The following is a 26,401-nucleotide window of genomic DNA, read 5'->3' on the forward strand; positions in this document are numbered from 1 at the left end:
CTCAAGGAATCGTGTTTTATACAAATAGCCAGTACCGGGAGAGGCTGGAAGTCCTGTGCTCGCTGCCCATTGAGAAAATCAGGCAGGAACCAGATTTCAGCACCGTGGACAGCGCGCTTTCCAAACACGTTACAAGGACGTATTTGGGACTGTTGCCTGGGCTCGTCATCCTCTCACAGACACATTCTTCACGATTTAACACAGCTAGTTTCTAATAAAGCCGAGAAACTAGCATCCTTCCACAGTCGACTCCTATTTGAATTCTACATGAGGATGGATGTAAGACAAACGCCGTACATTTTTCTTCTTATCTGCCGTGCAGCCTAAGGTAGCATCGGTTGATAATAATATTACAAAAAATAATCTAATGATAATATTAATAAATAATAATACACGAACTAAGCATATATCATTCAGCAGAAGAAAGCATAACGTGAGTCTGTTCTCAATAGCCAATATGAGCTTTTCTCTATCTATCTTTTTCATTTTCCTATTTACATCATACATATTTTAAGCAGATTTTTTCTGAGTCTGTTGCATCAAAACTTACCTGAATCCTTGAGACATGTCGCGTGCCTTAGTCAGTCTTCTGTAGCGCGTGGTCCTCGGCTGTATCATCTGTCTCTCTCTCTCTCTCTCTCTCTCTCTCTCTCTCTCTCTCTCTCTCTCCTTCTCTCTCTCTTACCCCCCTCTCTCTCGTTCTCTCGCTCTCAACTCGAGACGTGAACATGAAGATCCTCCGCAACCATCGCCTTTTCTACAGTATTCTACCTCTTATGCATGCACGTCTTTAAAACATGCAAGACCTGCAATGTTTTATCTAAGGTGAAAAGGACAGGGAGAAAATCGAAATCTGCCGTCATGTATAATACATTATACAAATCATAACAGTGGAGCATTTGAGCTTCTGTGCAAGATAGTTGGCTGTTGGTTTATTACATCTCCATGAGAATGACCTCATCCACGCTATTCTCCCCACTTCATATAAGCAGGTGTGGAAATGATGAGAGAAAGTACAGCCTGTCTTCTGTTTGGTCTGTAGCACTATCATACAATTGTTTTTGTAGCAGCACAAAACTTTGTTTATGTGCACGATTGTGTATGGAGGGTTTGCCATTATTACTATCCCATCATAAATAGTTGAAGCAATTTAATAATTCCGTGTGTCAATAATTTTGAGAGGGGAAAAGTGAGATGAGTTATCGGTGGCAGGCGATAACCAGATTTGAATTAGGCAACGTGACAGCTCACTATAACTGAAAGTTTTTAGGAGACTGACAAGCAGACAGAGGCGTAAAGCAGCACCGCTGTCCTTTATGACTAATAGGTTATAGCACATGTTCCCTCCTTGAGTTTATAAGGCCCCAAGGCCAAACAGGATGGATGTTTTCAGCACCACGGACAGCTGTCAACAGTCTGCATCACGCCATCTAGTGTTTGATTGAAGGCCATTGGTGACATTTAGGCCTAAGTCGCTCAACCTGCTGAATAATGCTTCACTCATTACTTTAGGCTGAGTTTAACGTTTATGCAATAAGGTCTGCCTAAATCACTAAGTAAACTGATGTAGGCCTGAGGCAAACACATTTTCATTGGAAAAGAAATTACACAAAAGTATATTTTGTTCATATCAGTGATTGTTTCATGGCCAACTCGAGCAGTTTATCCGCCACTATAAGCTACAATCACTGAATAGAACTTCTGAAACAACTCCGCCCCTCTACAGTGAGTGAGTCTTCACCCTGCGCGTAATACCACGCAAAGCCACGGCCCACTGCCAGGAGGCATGCAGTTTACTTTGTAAGGTCCTGTCGTGACTCACGCCAGGCGGTACAAATCACAAATAAAGTTATAAGAATATCTGTGACACTGCCACTGCTGGTGCCCGGGGCTTTGGGTGCGAGCATCTGATATTGACCCTGAATAAAAGTGACATGTTTGAGAAGAAGAGACATCTTGGATGCTTCAGCCACACTTCAGGGCAAAGGGCGACGGTTTATTCTAGGACTGCAATCTGCGTGGGTTGACCGCAAGGCTTTCCAGCTATGACTTAAGTATTATTATTATTTTGATGATGTAGTATTGACCAAGAGAGACCGGTCAATTATATAATTATTCATTAACAAAATGGTATTAAATAGGTGTTGGTATTGTAATGCTTTATTATGTTTTTGGGCTTTGGAATGTTTCCCCCTTTTACTCTCTAATGTTGATGTCACGATTGTGAAAAATTGGATGATCCAAAAATTAAACTCACATTTCTACTTCCTCAAAACATAAACCCCATCAATCAATCTTTAGCCAAGCCTATTTTCCATCGTAGACCTTGCTTTGTGCAACTCAGGGAAATCAGGAAAGTTGGCACTTATTCAGCAACATTTGTTATTTTTACCAACGTGGGACTGATTGCTTTTTCCAGACAAGACAACAGCACAAATAAAATAAATATTTGGTTAGTTGTCTAACATGCAACATTAAACTCGCAAGGGAATGGGAAAAGCATGGTTTTCAGCACAGGACAGAGAAGTCCACAGCACCATTAGTGGTGAAGTTAAAAATCCATCCAGCCATCTATTCTTCCACCCTTAAAGTAATTCTTTTCACCCATCTATTGTCTGTCTCATGGGTTAATGAGTTGACAAGGCATCTGCATGGTGCCTGGTCAGCCTGGTCTGTGTGTGTGTGTGTGTGTGTGTGTGTGTGTGTGTGTGTGTGTGTGTGTGTGCCTTTGTGTGCGTGTGTGTGTGTGTGTGTGTGTGAGTGAGCTAGAGTCTGGTCTTGTCATGGTAGACCTTTTGGTGGTCTCTTATTCTCTCGCTTTCATTGCTGGTCTTAACAGTAGGACTTAAGTATGATATTGTGTTGCCAGGCATCTATAGATAAGTAAACCTCAGATGAAGCAGTATGAACCATTGAAACAAAAATGTTTGCATAACATCATTCTTAGATTCATGGTTAATTATTTTCACAAATTGAACAGTTTGACAGAAAACATCTCAAACAAATACTATGATTGCATTTTGTTCTCATGCTAAATCCACTGAACATAGATTCTAATACAGCATATATCTTATAATAACTTATATGTAACACTATAAACTTACAGTATTAAGGATTTAGAAATCTGAGTTGAGTTTGAATTGTATACAATGATTAAGATATAAATACAACAACTGATTTTTTTTATTAGCTTACTTAGCTAAAAAATTATGAAGCTTTTAATAGGAAAAGTCTTTGCAAATTCGGACTCATTTTTATATTTTGACTATATTTACATTTTATACCATCCCACTGACTGCATGGGTTTGTTTCAACACCTCATGACAAGTGTATTCGGTACTGCTAAGCACTGTCCTGCTGATGTGTCCATGAGTCAGCGCCTCCAGCTGCATGGGTGCTGTTTTTGCAGGTGACCCCGACCTCGAAACGTGGCGTCTCTCCCTCAGTTAACGACAATGAATTTAGGCACAGTCTAACCATTACCAGCTAGGAGGTCGCTTGGTAAAAATTGTACAACAGTGACCTCTCCTGTTTTTGATTGGTCACTGCAGTTATGTAAAAAAAGAAAACAAAAGGATGTGTAGTGTGTAGGCAATGTAATCAGGTCTGAAAAATAATAATTTGTGTGAGTTGTTTGTGTGTAAGTTTTGTGTCTGATTTATTTATTGTTTATGGACGAGAGCCTACTTTTAAATTCAACTGCCATACCATAAATGTATCATAACTGTCCTGGGAAGATGCGTCTGTTTGCAAGGGTATTTTGGATGGTTTAATTTACTTATAGGTGGTAAAGATGTCGCAAATATTGGAAATGCACGAATAAGTATATTAGAAATGAACTGCGCAAAAAACAAAGATCTCTTTTCTAATTTTACTTTTCAGAATAAATCTAATTTTCATAATATAAGTACAATTTCAAATTGTTAATTGAAGGTATCAAATGCATTTTAAATGAAAGGACTCAACGATTAATTTCAGTGTAAATGATTGGATCTTTTGGGTAATCTTATACAATGTTTTATACAGTCTATGGTGAATAATTTATTAACACATTTTATTTTAATGTTTAAAACTTACCTTCCAGACTTTACATTTTTGCTATTTTAAAATTACAAAGCGGTGTCTAGCTACACAAAAATATTTTTATTCTATTTTTTCTTTTACTGTTCATGTCATTTTTCTTTTTTTACGTTCACATGAAGCATTGTAATGATGAATGTAACAGATAAACATTTTGATCAATAAAGTTTTGAACAGAAAAAAAGGGGAGGCGGAGTGACAAGGATTGTAGTTAGCTATCATTAGCAGTTTCTCAAGAAAGGCAACTACAGTAACAGCTAGTTGTATTTATATATATAACAGCCAGACATATCTTATCGTACGTTTTCCTACCAACACAACGATAAGGTGAGAAGCCACTCGCGTGCTAACCCAACATTATCTTGCTAAGTTAGCTTGTTGTGAACTTCCGAGCTGGCTAACTGTTGTTAGCCAACATTAGCCGGCCAGTGTATGTTTGCTTGCCATTGTTACAAAAACAAGTGGATTTAATAGTGAAAGAAAAATTGACAACCAACTGGCTTGCAGTACAGGGGTGTATAATTACTGTACAAAGTCTCTAAAGTTGTCATCCTCGTTTTGGTACAGTGGTGTTTGTTGGAAGTAAACTTTAACTGTCAGGACCATTAACTAACGTTAGCCACAATAACTTACTGTGTATTCCTGGTAGGAAGCTGCCTCAGTGTCAACAGTGTATGCGCCTTATTTGGGCCACTTGTTAAGCTAGCCTGATGAACTGCTAAAACTCATTTAATTACCAAAGCTGGCATGGCACCACAGTTAAAGATTTAACGTTAGTTACGATAATATGTATGAAGTATGACTCAATGACTACTACTAGTTACATGATGTACGGTTACTAATGTTTATGCAAGCTGCATTTATAAAGCTAGCCAAAGACTTTGAAGTAATAGCTAAACTACCTTTTCAAATTTGCATTTGCGTATATTCATATATTGGTTAATAAAGCGGTTATGGAAACAAACAGACAGGCAGCTGCTAAATTACTTTAGCATTGCTATCATAGATGAGCATCTCAGTTGTATAACATTATCTCAGTACTCAGTCTTCACATAAAATTATCAAAATACAATGGCAAGCATGTTGGATGTACTGAAAGAAATGCACAACTAGTGTCCTTTCGGTTCGAGTTCTTCGGGCACAACTGTTGTTCAAATACTTTTACTATTTTAATTGCATATAATATGCATTATATACATCTGTATAGACCTTTTTTTTACAGATAGTATGTAAGAACTTATACTATGCAATTGCATATTAACTATAGGAAAATATACAATGTATAAACGATCAGACGTTAATTATACTTTGTCACCATCACTGGCAATTAAACTTCACAATGAGATAGCTAAATCTATTTTTCAAAGATTTAATACTGAATTATATTTTCTGGAACTGGCTCACGACTTCCTAATTGTAAGAAAGGAAAGATTTTGACCTCCTTGATATCGTGCTGGGAAGCTTCCTAATAAGGTATTTGTATGAGACAGCGTTTTAGGTGCACTGCAGTTAACTTCCACAAGACGTGTGTGGGCGCTGTTTCATTGTCGCTGTGCAGGCTCTAGACATGGCAAGAGAACAACACCAGCGCCTCAGACAATTTAGGTTTGCTTAGTCATTCAGTGAATTTGGTAGTGCTGTTGTACTGACTTTGCTAATGTATTTATATGAGTAGGCTGTTATGTTACAACGCCAACATTACTTTTACCACAAATGACAAAAGATTAACATCTGTTCCATTAGTTCTACCATGTTAATACTCAGCCCTGGCTCTGTAAATGGGAAACAAACAAAGATGCCTGGACCAAGCCACACAATCCTATTCAGTTCGTGCTGGTGCACAGAACGGGGGAAAGGCCCTGGATGTATAAAGAGAAAGGCAGTGAGAGGGACGGTAAATCTGTTAACATTCTGAAGGAGCACTGACTGGAGGAGTGTATTTGTTTGGGTGTTGAGTTCAAATATCAGCAATCTTTCTCCAGATTTGCGGACTCCACCTTTAACAAGTTTTGGAGCTTTCTTCCCGTTTGTGCCTGCTTGTTTTGTATTGCCTAATCACATCTCTAATACACTGATATTATTTTTTCTTTCCGCTTATTCGGCAGGACAGCAGATTTTCTCACAGTCACCCGCATAAGCTTTTCCACCCCTTGAGGTCTGAAGATGGAGGAGGGCCATGGTCACTGTATGTCCTGTGTGAACCAGAGATGCATGGTCAGACCTCAACCAGGCATTTCTTGTGATCTTATCACCTGTCCTCTGGTGTGTGGGGCTGTATTTCACTCCTGCAAAGTTGATGAGCACCACCTTATGTGCCCACTGATGAGGGTGCCCTGCCTAAACAGTGGCTATGGTTGCCCCGCCACCCTCGTGCGCAACCAAATGTATGCACACCTTGAAGTGTGTCCAGCTGGAGTGGTGTGTTGCACTATGGAGTGGAACAGATGGCCAGTTAGCTGCCTGGACTATACTTCCTATGAGAGCCTGAGTCGTGGGGTGGAGGAGGTGGAGCAGCTTGACATGGCACTTGCTCTTCAGGACCAGCGTACACTACTCGAGTCCCTCAAGGTGATTGCCATGGCACCGACTGCAGAAGGAGAGCCACTTGTCCCTGTTAGTAAGGAGAACAGGGCAACAGATTCAGCTTTGCTTACATCTGCCTCTGAGGCCTCCACCATTATTGAGTCACCTTCACAGTCAATATCCTCGCATCAGCCAAAACCTCCCCCACCAGGCTCGGCAAAGGAAAGAATTGCCTGTGGAATTAATGGCTTGAACGAGGAGCACTTCAGTAAACTCTATGAGGCCACAGTGGAGACTGCGAGAAGCTTAGCTGCTGCGTTGGACTTTGTCAGTAGTGCCAACTCTGTTGACAGCAGCACAGTGTGTGTGAACAGAGGAGAAGCTATGCAGAAGAGTAAACAGAGCAACAATGGGGACCTTAAGACTAGACTGGAAGACAAAACACCTGTAGCTGCTGATGGTTTGAATAAAAGAGAGATGGAGGAACAGAGTGTTTGTTCTAGCTGTTTGAGAGAAAATGGGGCTCTGAAAGGTGATCTAAAGATTGTAAAAACAACAAATGGATCACTGTCAGGAGCAATGGAGGCCTGTCTGGAGACAGCCTGCCCTGGTGAGGTACACGATGACATGAATGCTGGGGTTTCTCAGGAGCCAGTTACCCCTCTACTGGCATCTCCAGTGCATGTCAGCCAGGGTGTGACACAGGGGGCTGTACATGTGGTCCTGGAAGATAGGGGGCTAGTTATTTTAGAAAACCGCGGCCCAGAGCGCAAGTTCCACAACTACCATTTTTTTAGGGGCCAGGGCCTATGTTCATTATCTAATGGACGGATAGGTTACATCCCAGACAGGTCACTGTATAGATTGCGACCCAAAATGGAGGACAAAGCCGTAGATACCTCGGATCTGGAACAGGATGATGACCCTATGGGTCTCGGAGAAATTGATCTGATCACAGCTGCGCTGCTCTTCTGTTTAGAGGAGTCCCGAGAGTGTAGAAAGATCTCTGACACAGTCTATGTTGATGGCTACCGTGTTGACTTTGGCACACAGACTTTCACTTTCCCTGCAGCAATCTTGCTAACCAACACTAGAGTGGGTGACATTGCCTCTGCATCTGCCTGTGACCATGCTGCCCCCCAATTCTGCTACCCAAGCCCTTTCCGCACTCTCCGCCTCGGCCTTGTCCTGGAAGCTCTGGAGGTCGAGGCAGTCCCACATAACCGCTACCTCCCTTCTAACCCCCGCTACCAGCACATGTTCCCTTTCGTCTGTGGCCAGTCATTGCGCCGGGACCAGTTTTCTTCCCATTTCACAAATGTCCACGGTGACATTCACGCTGGTCTCAATGGTTGGATGGAGCACCGCTGCCCGCTGGCATATTATGGCTGCACATTTTCTCAGCGGAGGTTTTACCCATCCACCCAGGGGGCCAAAGTGGTTCATGACAGGCACCTCAGGGCCTTCGGGGTTCAGCCTTGCCCAAGGGAAAAACTTTCAAGTGACTTTCAGTCTGACCAAATTAGTGGGCTTCCCATCGAGATACTGTGGCACATAGCTGGGTTCCTGGACAGTTTCAGCCTGTGCCAGCTGTCACTGGTGTCACGGACTATGAGGGAGGTGTGTGCCAGTCTCCTCCAAACCAGGGGGATAGTGGAGCTGCAGTGGGAGCGAAGACAACGTCCTGGTTCCCCTGGCACTGTGACGTGGCAGATCAAAAATAGGGTGAGTAGAAAACGGGTATTGTAAATTTACTGTATGTCAGTGTTTTTTATTGATTTTTGTAATGCATAAATCTCTTCCAAACCACTCCAAAGATGCATGTGCTTTTGCAAGACATTCCAAATAGCTAATGTGCCACTGTAGTGCTACCATAAATGCTACAATATTATCGTGCACACTGAAAATAACTGCCCATACTTTTAACAGCATACAATAAAGAATAAGTATTACAAAGCTGTTTTAAAGAGATTTAATTTTGTGAAGTAGTGCCCCCCAAGCTTAAAATGTATGTTTTGAATTAAAATTTTTGTAAATTTATGTAAGCAGTGAGCTAGAAAGACATTTTAGTATTTGGGGGTGCTTTAACAAAAGCAAGGAGTGAGCCTTCACACAAGGATTGTATGGAAATGGCATTTAGCAAATCAACAGGAGCCCCTCTAAATGTGTTGATATCCAGTGCCCTCTTCTTTCTGATATCTTTTTTTATTTACTGATGCAGGTGTGGAGATTCAGCACTGCCTTCAGCCCTGTGTTGTCGTGGGGTTTCACTAATCTCCCCAGCATGTCGGACCATCTGAAGAAGTGCCACTTCAACATAGTGGAGCACAAGACCGAGCCCATACCCCTTCCTGCCATGTGTACTGCACGAGATGGACACTCGCTGCGTCGCGTCCTGCGTCACATTAACACCTGACCAAACAACGCTGACCTCTCGTAGCTGCACGAGAAAACAAATAACTTCTCCTGTATTACACTAGATTATGAAGAAGCCTTAATGAAAGAACACCTTACTTGCCACAATGAAGGTCTATTGTTGTGGGTGGCCCTTATGTGGAGAAAAGAAACACATTAAGCATTTAGCTTTGCATGGATTTGTGCTAAAAATGCGTCCTTATTCTGAAACATTAAAATATATTTTCTTGAAGACAAATATGCACAATATATTTATATTATTATGTGATATACTGTATAAATGTGTTCACTATCTTGCCTTTTAGCATAGCCATGGGGAAAAAGCAGTTTGTTGGTTATATTGCATTATTTCTGTGTGTCAGAAGTTATGCCAGCACTTTAAACAAGATTTGCCACTTCCTCCTGTTGATATGTGACCTTAAAGGATCTAGTCTTTCTGATCACTATAGCGGGTGTCAGCCTATGAAAGTCTGTTGTCTTGGTTTGTAGGATGTCAGGACACGAGTCTTAACAGATGGATATTAATATGAGGATAGCCTAATAATGCATGTAATTTGCTACCATTACCATTTAATAAAGTCTTTACAGCTTTTTGTGATTGGTCTGGTTGGTTTAGTCTTTAAAGTTCTTAATTATTAAATTAAATAATTGCAATAATATAAAATTATCCATAGTTTCCTGGATAAAAGGAAAATACCTTTTTCCTGTTTTGGAAAAATTGAAATGACTAGATTCATATACAAACAAACATACACCAACACTTACACCCTTGGATATACATAGAAAGTAATTTGTCTAGAATGGCAACCCCTGAGCCTGGTTTGACCAGTTTGTCAGTCGACCCACCACTTTGGTCCAGACTGAAATATCTCAGTAACTATTAGATGTTTTACATGAGATTTGCCATGACACTCAAGCCCCTTAATGATTTTAGCGAGCACAGAGTTTAAAATACAAATAACATTTAAAATACTATTAGATGTATTGCCAGGAAATTTTGTACATACATTCACATTCCACAAATGTATTAAACACTTTGGTGATCCCCTGACCATTCCTCTAGTTTTAGGTCCAAATTTTAATTTGTCCAGTACTTTGGTTTATGACCAAACACTACATTTAAAACTAATGGCATTACCATTAGCCTCAGCTGTGCTTTGTGTTTAGGGCGTATGACCCAATGTTAGCATGCTAACCAGCTTGCTAGATGGTGAACAAAGTAAACATACCTGCTTACACATCAGCATGTTAGCATTGTCGTAGGGAGCATGTTAGCATGTTAGCTCAAACCAACTCTTTACCTTAGTACAGCCTCACAGAGGTGCTAGCATGGCTGTAGACTTTGTTGTTCAGTTGTATATTTTATTTAATAATTATAATCGTTAGTTAGAAAGCATCATATACAATTAAGATAGAGAAAATGGGATATTGACTATCCAATGTAGACACTGAACAGAATATTTTCAAAAACAAAAAAATATTTATACTCGTACTTCATACTTAAACATAAGTAAGAGACAGTTTTTACAGCCTTGCAATTCTGACTGATTGATGGATAGTCGTTGAACTATGACTTCACTGGAGTTCCAGGTGGCCCAGATCCAGTTATGCAAAACAATTTTGCAGATTAGATTTCAGATATGTAAATAATAACCATTACAGGAGGATCTACTAGCTTTTAACCATAAAAAATCCCATCACAAAGCCAGTGAGCAAGTCTGATTTGAAATGAGTCCTGTCACCATAACAAATGCGCATAGCTCTCAGTGGAAAAACAAAGTTAAAACACATATATGTGAACAGCCAACCCAGCCTTGTGCAGCATCTATATGTACAAAATCAATTTGTTTTTATCTTGCTAAAAAAGAAAAACAGTGACAAACTGGAATTCATTTTCCATATAATTAAAGCACATTGAACAAATCCCCTTTTCTTCCTCCACACTGACATACTGTTACGTTTCAGCATTAAATGGTAATCTCAGCTAGGCACAAAGATATGATTCAACATCAGTACCATATTCATACATTATCATCCTAAACAATGGTATTTTGGTTTAGTCCATATATCATCAGCCCATTGTTCTCTAATGTGAACTATTCTCCAAAAATACAATGTTGATCTTTTCATTATAAAAAAAAGCCTCATAACCAATATACATATGGTTAATGTGAACATCAAACAAGAAGTTGAAGAATCAAACAAATGTGTGAACATTTGATTGTAATTTTGCTCAAACCATCAGGTAATTAACCCATGTTCTGAAGTCATTTGTAAACACTTTATATGAAATTACATTTATAACTTAATAGTAGCCTGTAGTATTTTGAAGTTTTTTAATGTCAATGACTGATGATTGTGCTGCCAACAGGGTTTCCAGCAGGCTTTCATACTGTTGAGGAAGTAATCAAGTTCATCACCATGGTGATCTTCACAGTGACGGCTCAACATGCTGCAGTAAACAGTGGGCAGGTAAATGGTTGGGACAAAGAAATGCGTATTGATGTTATATCAAGTATTGAGTTTGAAGGGGTGATAGAATGATTATATAGGGTATTTCACACTGTTCCTTAAGGTCTCCTAATGGGGTATGTAACATTGGTTGGGCTGAAACTGGCCTGGTTGATATTTTATTGGCCCTTATGCATCCCTGTGTTTTGGCCCTATTTGTAACAAGAACTTTTCTTCCAAATATGGTATGCTCATGAATATTTAGATGAGCTGCGTGCTGATTGGTTGAGCGAATCTCCATACACACAAATTAGACGAGACAGCAGGTCTCATATTCCAGACACTGCAATGTTTCGTTACCAAATTCAGTTCTGAGACTTTTTTATGGGAGAAATCAACTATATAAATCTCAAATATGGGCCGTTTTACGAAAATGTATGGCTAATTGCAAATTTGGTAAGACGTGTCGGACTTTAGGAGCTCCACACAGTCTCATGAGAAAGCGGCAGCTTGCTGGGCTCCATACCCAGGGCAAAGTCACCCTTTGTGGATTACTGCACTACCGAGGCTCCGCGACCGGCTGCCGGCATAACAAAAATATATTTACAGTTTGAATTTTGTCACGGCACTTATATCACAGCTACCCCAAGGTCTTACAAAGCTTAGCTAACAGTTTCAATTTAATGCATTTTTGTGAATTTCAGAAGTCTCGTTAGGAGGAGGCTAGCTAGCTCTCATTGATGGCCCTGGAGCTCTGTCAGGGCACCGGCGTTTGGTAGTCCAGTCACCCAGAAAGGGTGAGTTTGCGCGGGTATTGAGCACCGCGGGCTGCTGGCCGTGACGGAGCTCAATCTAGCTCACAGCAGGTCGGGGTCTGTGAAGGAGGACGGGCAGAGCGGCGATGTAGCAACCCAGGCAGCACCGGCCGCTGAACTCAATTTTCGTAAAACGGCCCATTTTTGATATTTACGTAGTTGATTTCTCGCATAAAAGTTTCAGAAGTGAATTTTGTAATGGAATAGCAGAGATCTGCGCAATGTAGATTCAGAATACTACCTGCTCTCAGGTCAGTTGTGTAGCCTATGTAAATGTTGGGGCGTGACAAAGAGAGAGACCAGAGCCAAATGAGGAGGAGCGACTCTTTTTCAGAGGCAGTTTCAAATTGTGAGATTTGCAGAGGAAAGAGGTGTCAATGGGATTTTGAGGTTCTATGTATGTCTTATTTACCCACCAAACATTGGTCATTTTTCAACTATGACAAGGTAAAATCGGTTTTGCATTCTATCACCCCTTTAACAAATAATCAAATGTATTAAACATTTGGCAGATATGCAATCTGCTTTTTTCATTTAGCAGGGCATTAGTTGAGCATTACAATAGTGAAATGTTGCATTTCCTAGATAAATGTACATCCCTTTTTTCTAATGTTTAACATTAGAATTAGTTTAGTGAATTAGTTTCCCATCAAAGTTGATACATATTGAAGGTTCTTTCATTTTAGTTTGACTACTACTCCTGGGTGCCCAATGGCTCGCTCCTGCTGCACAACCTCCTCCAACCACTAAGGGGCAGTCAAGCATGAACACGATTTTGGAGACCCTCCCAGATGTTGGGGACACAGTCAGAATGGCTCACCTGCTTTCAGAGACATACACAGATGTTGTAAGTATGGTGTTAATAAATACTTAAAGTAAGTTAATTATGGTCTACCATGGCCACATTTGAACATGCTTTCTTTTTTACCAGTGTTATTTTCTGTCTTGTTTTTGTCAATGTGGCAGATTCCGATGGGTGTATATACCCCGAAGAATGATTCGATGAGCCTGCCCCTAAGCAGATGATTAAGGAATTTCAAGCAGAGTTGTCTTACCTCAGTGAAGAAATTACAACAAGAAACTTACAGCTTGAAGTACCCTACACATATCTGAACCCTGCTGAGATAGAGAACAGTGTAGCTATTTAGGAGAGTCTGAGGGAGCCATTCTGCATGAGATGATTGTATCCATGCATTTCTTAACACCTGTCTTGCAGGCTGGGAGGTGTGTTATACTTTACATTTATTGATACAATAGGTGGTAGAGACAGTTTAGTGAGGTGTTGCATGCTGGGACAAGAGGACTATATTTTGGTTGTGCCCATATAATGGTGACATATAGACCTACAGTACTATGTTGAGCAGAAACTTAACTGATTAACACAGGCCATTAGTACCAATTAGGCTTTTGTCCAAAACCGCTAAATAATTGTGAAAGTGAATGATTTTATATTTAAAGTTTATTGCATTTGTGTACGTTTCTGCTTTGATGTTGTTGTTTCAGACTTCAAGTGCATAACATTCATATTTATATATTGTTCAGATCGGCAACCTCCATATAGTTTTACTCCATGACTTTTTAGGCTTAACATCTGACTTGACATTAGCAGGCAGAGGTTGCATTCATCAAAATGTAATGGTATTGGGGACAGTCTGATACATGAGCTAATGGTAGTAGTATCCTAAAGAACACCTGTTGACACAATGCAATTCAACAGCACCATATACAGTACCAGTCAAAACTGTTGGCTTTAATGGCCAAGTAAATGTAAACAAACAAGGAATTTGACTATGGCTTTTTGTTGCTCTCAAAGTAAATACACAGAAATAGACATACAGCTAAAAACAAGGACAACAAAGCTGAACAAGGTAAAAACACATTTGACTACTATGTAGCTACATATACGTTTGTATATTATATAGGCCTACAAAGCCTAGATACACATACATATGCACATACATGTAGGCTAAACAAACAGCTCTATGAGGATTGTAAACAGTTGTTTTTATTATTTGTAGCTTAATACTGAAACTATATGAAAACAATGAAATAACATAAAGGAGTTATGTAGTAAGCAAAAAAAAGTGTTCATCCAGCTATGAGGTAGTCACCTGGAATGATATTCCAACAGTAGGCTATAGAAGGAGTTCCTATATGCTGAGCACTTGATGGCTGATTTTCATTTACTCTGCACTTCTATATATACTGTCTATGACAGTCCAACTCGCGGGAAATGGAAATACTACTGTACTTGAGTACAATACTTTCGTAAATTATTTTGAATTAGGCTACACCATGTAGAGTTTGCCCTGAAGTGGCTGCATGGTGCGCTTTTTCGGACAGAGTGGGACTTCATATGTGTCTACCACCTCTGCTGTAAACTCCACTGTCCAAAACGCGAGCCGATTATTTTTAGACACCATTCAGTTAATGGGCCACGCGGACCTCATACTATATTAACCAAAACCAGCCATACTAAACGACTGAGGAAATATTTAGTTAAGGCTGCGACAATGTTATTCAAATTCGGTATCATTCTCACTCCAGAGTCTTCGGATGTAGAGGTCTTTGTTTTGGGTTCGCGTACGGAAATGGGCAACTGGGATCCGAGCGGAGCGGTTGAGATGAGAGCCTCCCAGAAGCTCCTGTCAACACATGAACCGTGTCTGTGGATCGGCGACGTGCAGCTGGCAGAGCCGTTCAAAGACACACTGTGGTTCAAGTTCGTCAAAAGAGTCCGAGGCACTTATATCTGGGAAGGTATTCATCAATACTGTGCATCCGATTCAGCCGCGTACAAACGTATTGAGACGTGACACAGATTTAATGTCGTCGACGTTTCAGGCAAAAGACGAATATAACTCCGCCATGTTTGGTTCATTGTGTGTAATGTATCCTTAACGCCACATGATGGCGGTAAAGTGGCACTTGGTTTTAACTTAATGCTCCGCCGCGACTTATGGATTTCAGTCATAGATTGTATATTATTAATAATATACAGTCTATGATTTCAGTGCACATGCCATACCTAAAGAAATGCGTTTTTACTGAGACTTGTCGGTAAGAAGCAAATCCAGTGTCACAATACATGATTACAATTAAAAGTACTGCATTCAAAGTTATACCTTAGCACAATGTATTTATAACAGTTGTATGTATTATCTGCAATCAGATACAGTATAAAGACAGTAAATGAACACCGAATGCAAAATGGCCCCATTCTGGATTATTATTGTTGATGCATTAACATGTAAGCAGTATTTAAATGTAGTAACTGGTTGAAGTAGAGCTAATTATTTTAATCTATATAGGCTTGGGTTGTTCATGATACATATATGTAAATACATAGAGCCTATTGTAAAAATTAATTACATTTTATGATCTGCAAATTACCTAGGTACCTGTCCGATGAATGTAGGCTACTGTTGTGAGATAAAAACTATAATATTTCCCTCTATATTCTGTATTCAGTAGCAGAAACTATACCTCAAAAGTAAATTGTTAAAGTAAAAGCCGCTTTCCGACCGGAGGGATTTTTTTTGTTACTTTCCACTAGGGTTGGGCATTGTTTTGATTTTAACAATTCCAATTCCAACTCTTACTTTCGATTCAGGTTCTTATCGAGTCTCGATTCTGATTATTTGAGGGGTGGAGTTGAAATGGGTCACATGCTTATTTCACAGATAAGAGGAACATTTTATTTTAATTCAATGGTGATTTACAGTTTTACCAGGCTTTTTCCACGTAAAATAAAACTACACTTTGGAGCACCGCTTACTTACTGTGCTCCATTGCTGCAACACAACAAGCGCCTGGAAGTACGGTGGCGGCCACGGAAACCAAAACTTGCGTGTGTTAAATTTGGAGCCAATGATCAGATTCGAAACGATTTCAAACATTTCTAATAAAGAAACGATTCCAATTTGTAATTTTTTAAACAATTCCAAGTTGGAACTGGTTTTCAATCCTACTCTCCACCACTAGTTGTTATGATCAGAAGAAACCCATTTTCTCCTTTTGTTTTTCTATTTAACGCAACGTTGTACATTTGTCCCTCAAAGAAAAATATAGTCAACATCTGCCTGTATTTGTTTAGGAAATAAATCTTTAAAAAAACATCTTTTCAAGTACTCAATATCCCTAAACTAACCTGCAGAAAGGGTGTCTTCTTTGTCACCAGGCAGCGGTCCAAGCCATGACAGATGTTGTTCATATGATGAGAGGAACATCGTGGATGGAGTGTACTGCCATCCGATTGGTCACTGGATAGAGGAAACAGGACACACAGATGAGATGAAACACACCACCAACTTTTACTTTAGTGTGGCTGGTCAGAAGGCCATTCATTTCTCCAGGTAATACAGTACAAAGCCAAAGCCATCAGTGTGATGTTGTATGGGAATTATGCGAATGTCTAAATTTCATAAAGTTCACATTTACAGTTTCAGCTAAAATATTTAAGAATAATACAAAGACAGGCGATAAAAACAAGATAAAGTAAGTACAATGTTGGTTAAGAGGTGTGTGTGTGTGTGTGTGTGTGTGTGTGTGTTGCAGAGGGCTACTCTGTTATTTTAACACGTTGACTGACAAAAAGCTTCACATGTATGTCTCCTCTTTCCACACACACAAATAAACATTATTTAAATGAATCAATCAATAGGGGAAAAAAAACAAATACAGTAATTACAACCAGAACCAAAAAGTGTGTGTGTGTGTGTGTGTGTGTGTGTGTGTGTGTGTGTGTGTGTGTTCTTGTTTAACTATATTTGTGGGGTCCAAAAACCGGGAATACAGTATACTTGTGGGATCCGGACAGCTTTGTGGGGCCAAAATGCTGGACCCCACAACTTTAAAGTGCTGTTTGACGGTTAAGACTTGGTTTTAGGATTAGGGTTAGAATTAGGTTATGGTTAGGGTTAGGGTAAGGGTTAAGGTCAGGCATTTAGTTGTGATGGTTGAGGTTAGGGTAAGGGGCTAGGGAATGCATTATGTCAATGACAGGTCCCCACAAATGTGTGTGTGTGTGTGCATGCGTGCGTGTCCAGGGTGGGATGGGTCTGGCTTTCTTTTGTAGTTGGCCAGTGCAAAAGTCCTTCAGAGCAGGCATTGTAGTCCCGATGACTGTACCACACTGTGCAGCAGTAGCTCAGGAGGCTCTCGATAGTGGCACCGTAAAAGTTTACCAGCAGCGGCTGTTGGGGGTGGGACCTTTTTAACTTCCTAAGGAAGTATAGTCTCTGCTGGGCCTGGTGAGAGATGTTTACAGACCATGCGAGATCTGCCATGTTATAGGCTCCCAGGAATTTGAATCTCTCCACCCTCACTACCTCCTCCCACTGTATGCAGAGGGCAGAGTGCTCAATTCGCCTTGATCATCTGAAGTCTATTATCAGTACAGTGTTCTGCAAATAGGGCAGGGCAGTCATGTCACACTGCCCTTTCTTGATGAAAGTTGTTCCTCTGTTACAGGGCAGACAAAGCTGCAATCACCCTCATAGGCCTGCTCACTCCATTGCTTTTTAACCTTGCTCTCTCCCATTTAGTTATAAATGCTATCGGTCACCTGAAAATGTATGTGACCACAAGCAGTTGCATTATCAGCTCATACTTTAAGAATGAGGTATTTGGCTTATGGAATGGCAATGTCTGTTGAGGAGTCGGTTAGCTGCAACAATAGCAATTCATATTGATGGTTTGGAGGATACATGTTCACATTTCAATGAAATCTGTAAATTGGGCTTAAATTGATGAGTGAATAGTCACATGCACAACACCAAGCATATACTCCATCAACCTACCCATGCATGCCTGTCTTTTGTAAGGCACACACTCAGTGCCATGGTATACCAGGCACAGCAGAAATGAGCCCAGGACCCCTGAGGCAGTGAGTACATAACTTGCATAAGAATGAGCAGGCTTGGCTGGTGACATGTTTTAATTTGTGTCCGAAGACCTTACAAGGCTTATGTCAAGGACCTGTGTTCAGTAGGAATCACTGTGCCCTTGTATCTTTCCTAATAATAGGTTTTTCAAATTAGTCCCTCAGACTTGGTATCCGTGTAGCCCCAAGTATCATACACACTCACCTCTGCAGTAACTCATCATATGATTCAAAGAGACTTTAACTCGCTGTGTAGGAGGTGCCTCATCTCTCATGCTGGTATTCAGGGGAGAGGATTTTATAACTGTTGAACTAAACAAGAGTCAATTTATAAAATCAACTTGGAACAACTGAACAATGGGGACAAATAACACATGAAAACGTAACTACTGGAACTACTAGAATCTTCCAATAATTCCCATATTTTGATTTTACTGTAAAAGATAAGTAGTAACTCTCAGTCTTACCGGATGGATAATACGAAATTTGTTTTGACACAACTTGTACAGTTTTTTCAGTTTTTTTAGTCCAATTGTTATATATTGATAGTGTGTGATAGTAAGAACAAACATGTGTATAATTCTTTAGTAGCAAAAAAGGACAGTTTCACCTACATCACAGCTGCTTTTTTTTTAAAGGAGAGGTCATCTGATAACAGCAAGTCAAGACCAGGGACTTTCACTGCAGTGTGACTCTGTGACATCACCGATTGATGGTGTCCTTCCGTCCTTTTACGTTTCACCTCCTCTGGTTGTTGACGTAATGCATGCTAATGAGCACTAAATGGAGCCTGCCTCAGACCATAGTGGTCAGGAGGAAGAAGGACAAGAGGTCAATAAAACATCACTGCTATGAGGGAAAGAGAGAGGAAGGTAGGAGAAAGAAGATGTTGTTTGGACAGACCTGCCCCCACTGCTAAAAAAAATCTTAAAGGAAACACTGTGATTAATGCGTCCCTGTTTATTGCCCCCAGGGTGCTGCCACGTATTTGGCTGGGCAGCTGCCCTCGACAGGTGGAACATGTGACTATAAAGATGAAGCATGAATTGGGGATTACTGCAGTGATGAACTTCCAGACAGAGTGGGATGTGGTGAACAACTCCAATGGCTGCAGGCGCAACCATAGGGAAGCCATGACCCATGAGACCATGATGCATTTGTACAAAGACTGTGGCCTTGTGTATGTGTGGATACCCACACCTGACATGAGCACTGATGGTAAGGAGAATTCTGTGGACATACAAGAATAAATACATTAATAACTAGATTGGCGCTCTGAGAGAACAGACTGGTGACAAGATCCGTGGTGCATTCACATGCTCCTCGATTGGTCCCATTTCGAGTTTCTCGGAAAGTCATTCTTCAGACTTTGCTGTGTTCATAAGCTTTGAGTCGTAATGTTGAAACAACATGGATGCAACAAAGAAGATGTGTCGTATTTTTTACGTTCCACATCCTAGATTGCTCCATTGCCACCAGAAATTCCGCCAAATTTCACTCTTTGGGCCGGATGTCCGGTACCTTCCGCTTTCTTTGTGTTGGAATTTTTAACTCCGGTCGATTTATGAGGACTATGATTAACTGCTCCTAAGATCTCTGCAGGGTAAATTCAGCCAGCTAGCTAGACTATCTGTCCAATCTGAAGTTTCTGTTGCACGAATAAAACAACCACTTGTTTTGACTTGAACGTACACGTTCCGCCAAAACAAGTTCCTTCCTGAGGCTATTTTGCAGCGACACCGGGCTTGCTGGCAGTTGCTTAGCCCATGATGATTGTGATTGGTTTAAAGACATGGCAATAAATCCCAGCACGTTTTTCTCCCATCCCGGAATGCTGTGTGGACTAGAGTCCGGATCGGGACAAATTTTTCTGTCCGAGCCCGGCCTGCATTCGACAGAGCTGTGTCCAAACCCGGCCCGAGCCCGAGAGGCATTAAGAAATTTGTGTCCGAGCCTGACACAGTAAAAATCAAAAAAAAATGTCATACTAATGACACATGTAGGCTACGTTTTTGTGTGGACAGCCTGCTTTTATTATGCAACTGTAGGAAGGCATTCGGAATTGTCAACAGATGAGCGCAACATGCCACGTTAATAAACTGTTAAAATGTTCAATGTGTTAACCTTTACCTGACCATAATTTCTAAATATCTGTCTGAACCCGGCCCGTCGGATACCATTGCAACCCGTCGGGCTCAGGTTGGGTATCCATGCCTTAGTGTGGCCTAGCCAGACCCTCCTCTGCAGTGCTGTGGAGGATGGTCTGGCAAGCCTGATCTGATCTTTTTTCCTCTGTGCCATAGACCTCCATTATTGACCAAAAATGATTAAACACATCAATGAGCCACACCATTGCATTAAGTGGCATGTTTCTTTATCCTAAGTCAAACCCAGATACTCCTTTCTTGTTCCGTAAATACTCACTAGAACACCAATTTGTATTAATCCACAGCTAAAAAATAGTCCCCAACAAATTCACTAATTATTTCTGTTTGATTAATGTTTGTTACTACAGTGCCTAGTTAATAACTGAGACTTTAAAAAGCTGTTTTCAGTAGGAATTAATGGGTCTGGACAACGTGACATCATGACTTTGCGTAAACATACACGCCACTGTTATCTGTACGCATTTTGAGCTATCCGCGTGTATGTCTACACCGCATACAGCACGCTGTATACGGCACGCTGTATACGGCACGCTGTATACGGCACGCCGTGGATTTAGGAAAAGAAGAACATGACGGTTGGGTTTAGGAAAACAATAACAGGGTTGGGTTTAGAAAAAGAAGAAAGCCACGGTTGGGTTTAGGAAACGTGACACACGGGACATGATCCCTGGTCTCCTGGGTGAAAGTCCTGTGTTTATTGACCCATCCACCACCCCAACCAACCTCCCTACGCAGATTTTCGGCCTTTCATACTACTTGCTACGGCGTAAATTGACATGCAATCGCAAGGTAATGTATGTCAGTGGAGGCCAAACGGCATTGATAAACACACTAAAAAGCACTTATGCGTCTTGGTAACACGCCAAAATGGCATACGAATTGGCGTGTCATACATACGCCACTCCAGTCTGGCCTGGAGCTGAGTGCCACAGACGCTAAATCGCAAAATCTTGAGACGAACGGACGCATTGTTTGTTTTTGTCTTTTCATGGAATTTATTGAGATAAGAAAAATATCGCAAGCCTTCTCCTTTAAGTGTATTGTGTGTTATTGTCTTCATCTGCAGGTCGGATCCGGATGCTTCCCCAAGCTGTATTCTTGCTCCATGGTCTCTTGGAGAATGGTCACACGGTCTATGTTCACTGTAACGCTGGAGTAGGCAGGTCGACGGCAGCTGTGTGTGGCCTGCTTATGTACGTCCTTGGCTGGAGCCTGAGGAAGGTGCAGTACTTTGTTGCAGCCAGAAGGCCGGCAGTGTACATAGATGAGGAGGCTTTAGTCCAGGCTCAGGCAGACTTCATTCAGAAGTTTGGACAACTCCGATCATCCATCTCTTACACAGAGACATGAGACATTGAGTGTCCTAATAATTAAGTCTTACAGTTATGGAAAGCTTTACTGGACTGGACTCCTTTAAACTACAATGATTCGTGACAATGTGTGAAAAAAAATATACTGTATAGTCAGTGTGAGAGGTGCCAGAAGGTGAAATAAACTGTGGCAAGAAAATTAACTTCTTTCTACTTAAATCTAATGTAAGTAAATGACCCACTTCAGCTGAATGGCTTTCGAAATCTGGTTGAGCCCCAAGTATCTGGAGAGAGTTCCGCTGGCTGACAGCATAGATGTTCCAAGCAATTAATCCTACTGTGATGTGTTAGCTTTTTTTTACTTCAAGATTTACTCTCTGCAATTTAGCACATACAGTTGCAAATTGTGCACTTGAAGTCAGCTTTAGGACACTATTAGTCGTTTTCAGTATATGTCTGCAGGGGCGCTTGGAAAGACCTATTTGTTTAGCCTTTTTTTCTAATGATCAATACATAGTTGACATTTTGAGAAAGCAACTTTAAGCTGATGTGTTAAACAGCAATGAATGAGAATGAATAACAGCAAAGAAATATATACAGTATATCACAATACTACCTATACCGCTGTTTGCTCTCATCAAAAGTTGTGCTCCTCAGTAAAGGATTATTCCACAGTTGCTATTGCATAATTATGTATCAAGTTTGAGGATATTTTTTCAGAAGGAAAAAAAAATCCTTTCTTCTTTTGGAAAGAGCTCTTAATGCTGCATGAAAATAGCACTCCTTGCCAAGGCAACAACTCAATTCTTAAAACCAAAATAACAACAATGCCTCTGTCAGAGAGGTATTCAGCTCCCAGACATTGAAGAATACTGCTCCACCCCATCTCTCTCAGAGAGCTTGATAGCATTTCATCTTTATTTATTTATACGACAGATGCTATTCCGACCCATCTCCCAAATAACAAAAACAACATCCCTGCCAGACCATTTTAATGCATACATAAGAAGATTATTGGAATAGTGTTTGTTGTCAATTGTGAACGTCTGCCTCGATTTCTGTTAAGGATATATTGCTTTTTTAAGATACAGTGTTTGCTATATCCTGTCCCTGATTTAAGAAAGTTAGTGGATTAGAGAGGAGTAAATACTTTACTTCTTAAGCACAAGTCATATTTTAATTACCTTTCAGTGAGTCCCTTCAGAACACAGCACCTTATGAGGGTGTCAGTGGAGATGGGTGGGTAGATCGAACAATGCACATGTTAGCGGAAGCAAATCATTGTGGATTTTTAAAATGTTTAAAAATATTAACATAAAATATGAATATGAAATGAGTAACAATCTTTGTTCTTACTGGTTTGAGGAATAGTACGTCTGTGTGTACAGTACTGTATGTGCATGAGTGCAGGGGTTTGTCACTTAATGGATGCCCATGTAATGTTTTATTTATTTCACTGGGTTATTGCCAGTGATTGATATTATAAAGTATTTGTAGTCAACATGATTTCCACGATCTGACAATCACCTAGACCGGTTTCCCCGGATCCTTGCATTCCTTGTCAATTTGCATTTAAGGTATATACAATATTAGAAACTTACAAAATAGTTTGACCTGCTGAATTAAGATTAAAGATATAATAACTTCAGAATTTCAGCCATTAAAACTGCTTCAGTCAAGTTGGGGATATTAATCAAAAGCATGGGTCAGGTTAGAGAAGGATACCAATGCAGCCAGAGCAAGGGTGGGAGACAGGTGGGCCTATATTAAAACTAATAAGACCCATTATATTTAGTGTATTTTAACAGGCAATATTGATTTTCCATACATGCTATGCCACTACAAGTTCATGACATTGCCACAGCCCAATATCAGCTGAGAGACACCAGCCAAGATGAAAACAAAATACCAGAGCTGTGCATCTACAGAATGTCTGAAATGGCAAATCTAAGAAGCTGTGATACAATTTGTATCATCATTGTTAGCAGTGGGAATAATGCCCGTCAGTGTATCAAAGACATTAAGTACCCTGGACAGCGCCTGCATCCCTGGTTGCCTCTGGATCGGCACTTTAGACAGCTGCCGTGACACACAGGTGCAGAATGTTAGAAAAGAGCCATCTGAGCTGTACAGGCAACCAGGATGATGCTATAGACTGTAGGCTGATTCATTGATTGTTACATTAACCTGAATCAGGCCTCTACTGGGCATTAAAATCACTCCATTTCATCATAAGAATGTGTACTCTCAATCAACTTGAAAATTACCATTGTATTTGATGACTATACTTAGGTCAACTTCTCTATCTATAAAGTCATAGTCTGCTCCCATGTCACCACTGGTGTTGCTTGCACATCATTGAAAAAAAATAACTTGTGCAGTGCAGACACATTTATTCTGGTAAAAAATACATTGCTGCCAATCAAATTCTGCATATTTCAGCCACATAACCATGTAGTATAGTTACACTCAGACAGCAAAAGCAATAACCACATACATATTAGAGACAATCAAGCAAGCTGAGTGGGTGCAACATAGATTTTCAATAAGGTACTGGATCCTTGTTACATTTGCATATGAACTATGAGTTACGCAAAAACACATCAATAGTTACTCCAGAACTGAACATGGTGAAGTGGGTGATACATCATGTACCTGTGTTACCGAGTCAATCTCCTGAACAGGTGGTACTCCACCACATCTCATATTTACCAATATCATGGATACCAATATTAACATACAATTGTTTGTAATGTGTAACAGAAACCCTTATCAGAATTAAAAATCCCTTTAAATTCAATATCTGAGATATTACATGATGCATTTGTTGCAGCAGAGAGCAAACAGACACTGTTCAGAGATAATACAGAGTGCAAGTAGACAACACAACTCAAACTGTGTACAATAGTATATCACTCTACATAAGATACTTATTTATATTCTATGGCTATATTTACTCTCAATTGTTGCCTGATTTCATCCAATAGTTTAGTAAGAAAGCTGTTTCCAACAAGGCAGACACTCAGTCACTTATTTTGCATATCTGTGAGATGAATGAGCACAGCTATTTAAAGTCTGTAGAGCACAATCACGAGAACACATTTGTATATTAGATATTATTATCTAAAAATAGCCAGCCGGTCAATTCCAGGTTTGAAGAGTGAATTGTGTTTTGTCCAATACATAATAATTACATATAACAAAATACAAAACATACAACTTACTGATTTTAAACGATGAACTCCACCCTTTGAAATGTTTACCAGCCATCGTCCATGCACTTCTATTAGCTAAACCAGTCTGCATTGGGCATTTATTCATCATAGAGAGGTAAAGCTTTTTTACCTGCACAGTCTCGCGAGTCACACATACAAAGGGACACAAATTATTTATATTCATCACGTTAGTCTGGGCACCCTTGGTCAATTTACTTAATATATTTCAAATCCAGCCATACAATTTGCATGATGGAGGCTCATTGTGTGCTTAAGAAAAATCCAGCAATGAAGTCATTGCTCTTGACTTTGCTCCCGGGCAAAACTCCAAACACCCTGGCAGGTACTGCCTGTAGAAAGAATAGTCAAGAGATGTGGCTTGACCAAAAAGCTCAAAATTTACAGGCTTATTCTACCATGTGCAGTATGTTTGTTTATGTATGTAGCTTGCACCAGAAGCCCATCTTGTCAGAGGACAGGAGGGAGGTTTATCTATGCTGTTCAATAACATCAGACTATGAGGCATTCTGTTGAATATGACTAAGCATGAGTAATGTCAGACAGTTAAAAATACAGTAAAAGCTATATCAATAAATCTGAGAGGCTGCAGCATGCGGACGACGATGGATGGATGAATGCAATATAACATTGTTGAATAATAAATACATCTGAGATTGCAAAACATAGACTGACTGTGTGAGGCTGAATAGCATTTTCTATGTGTGTGCCATGCCAGAATATGGCATGTGTTTCTCCAGACACACCGCATACAAGACATAATAGATATGAATTATGTGTAGACACTGACAGCAGCAGGTTTTGATCGTTGGAAAATGCTGACAATTCTCCACACTTCACCTCCACTGTAGCAGTCAAGAAACATGCTGTGAGTACAATACAATGAGGTTTGTTGAACTGCCAAGCAGCAACTTAATTGTATCAATGTGGTCCAAGCTGAGCCCATGTGGTAGTAGCAAACTTCAAAACGTCTGGTGAAAATGTTGTGAGTAAAGTAATTTTAAGTAATAAGATACCTCAATCAAATGTCTTGCATTTCTTCATCATAAACTTGCAAGCATTCTGTGTTAAATTATAAGGATTTGAAAGCACTAACTCAAGTACAGTGTCACAGAGAAGGAGCCATCAAAACATTCACCAGAGCCAGTATAGGAGGGATTATCCAAGCAGCCAACATCTGATATACTGGTCTATAGAAATCCAGCCATTACTTATGAAATACCATTAATGGGCCCAAGTGTTGATCAGGGAGAACTGAACTTTAATGCATTCCTAAAGCAGCTAGTGGCAGTGCCCTACTGATATTTAATAATACCCAGCCTTTGTCCCTAGGGAACCATAACAATGACTGGGCTGATATATGCAGACTTGATATTTCTCATGTAGACTGTGTGAATACAATCTGAACATTGTTTATTGCTTTAACACATAAAGTATGCACCCAATTAATTTCCTAATCCATTGGTTGGCTTTTGCTTTTACTCAGGGTGCACTTTATTTCCTTTTTATCAAGAACCTTACT

General features: G+C 40.2%; 2 protein-coding genes across 3 annotated transcripts; both read left to right on the forward strand.

Annotated features, from left to right (window-relative positions):
- Nucleotides 1-4,249: 4,249 nt before the first annotated feature.
- On the forward strand, nt 4,250-9,616 carry LOC114573646 (F-box only protein 30). Of its 2 annotated transcripts, none has more exons than XM_028605926.1 (3): nt 4,250-4,407; nt 6,186-8,328; nt 8,825-9,616. In XM_028605926.1, exons 2-3 carry the CDS (start codon nt 6,244-6,246, stop codon nt 9,017-9,019), a joined length of 2,280 nt encoding a protein of 759 aa, XP_028461727.1. In that variant the 5' UTR covers nt 4,250-4,407; nt 6,186-6,243; the 3' UTR covers nt 9,020-9,616. The 2 variants fall into 2 exon arrangements, with proteins under 2 accessions (XP_028461727.1, XP_028461728.1); XM_028605927.1 differs by having other exon boundaries at nt 6,191-8,328.
- Nucleotides 9,617-14,649: 5,033 nt separating this feature from the next.
- epm2a (EPM2A glucan phosphatase, laforin) lies at nt 14,650-24,189 on the forward strand. The gene is made up of 4 exons (XM_028604997.1): nt 14,650-15,044; nt 16,465-16,639; nt 19,142-19,386; nt 21,403-24,189. Exons 1-4 carry the CDS (start codon nt 14,798-14,800, stop codon nt 21,684-21,686), a joined length of 951 nt encoding a protein of 316 aa, XP_028460798.1. The 5' UTR covers nt 14,650-14,797; the 3' UTR covers nt 21,687-24,189.
- The last annotated feature ends 2,212 nt before the right edge of the window (nt 24,190-26,401 follow it).

The sequence above is a fragment of the Perca flavescens genome, chromosome 18 (assembly GCF_004354835.1).
Source record: "Perca flavescens isolate YP-PL-M2 chromosome 18, PFLA_1.0, whole genome shotgun sequence".
NCBI classification, from domain to species: domain Eukaryota; kingdom Metazoa; phylum Chordata; class Actinopteri; order Perciformes; family Percidae; genus Perca; species Perca flavescens.

Coding starts and splice junctions, on each gene's coding strand:
- epm2a (XM_028604997.1), top strand. CDS start 14,798: ATGTTATTCAAATTCGGTATCATTCTCACTCCAGAGTCTTCGGATGTA. Junction 15,045..16,464: donor AGGCACTTATATCTGGGAAG/GTATTCATCAAT, acceptor CTTTGTCACCAG/GCAGCGGTCCAAGCCATGAC. Junction 19,387..21,402: donor ACCTGACATGAGCACTGATG/GTAAGGAGAATT, acceptor CTTCATCTGCAG/GTCGGATCCGGATGCTTCCC.
- LOC114573646 (XM_028605926.1), top strand. CDS start 6,244: ATGGAGGAGGGCCATGGTCACTGTATGTCCTGTGTGAACCAGAGATGC. Junction 8,329..8,824: donor CGTGGCAGATCAAAAATAGG/GTGAGTAGAAAA, acceptor TTACTGATGCAG/GTGTGGAGATTCAGCACTGC.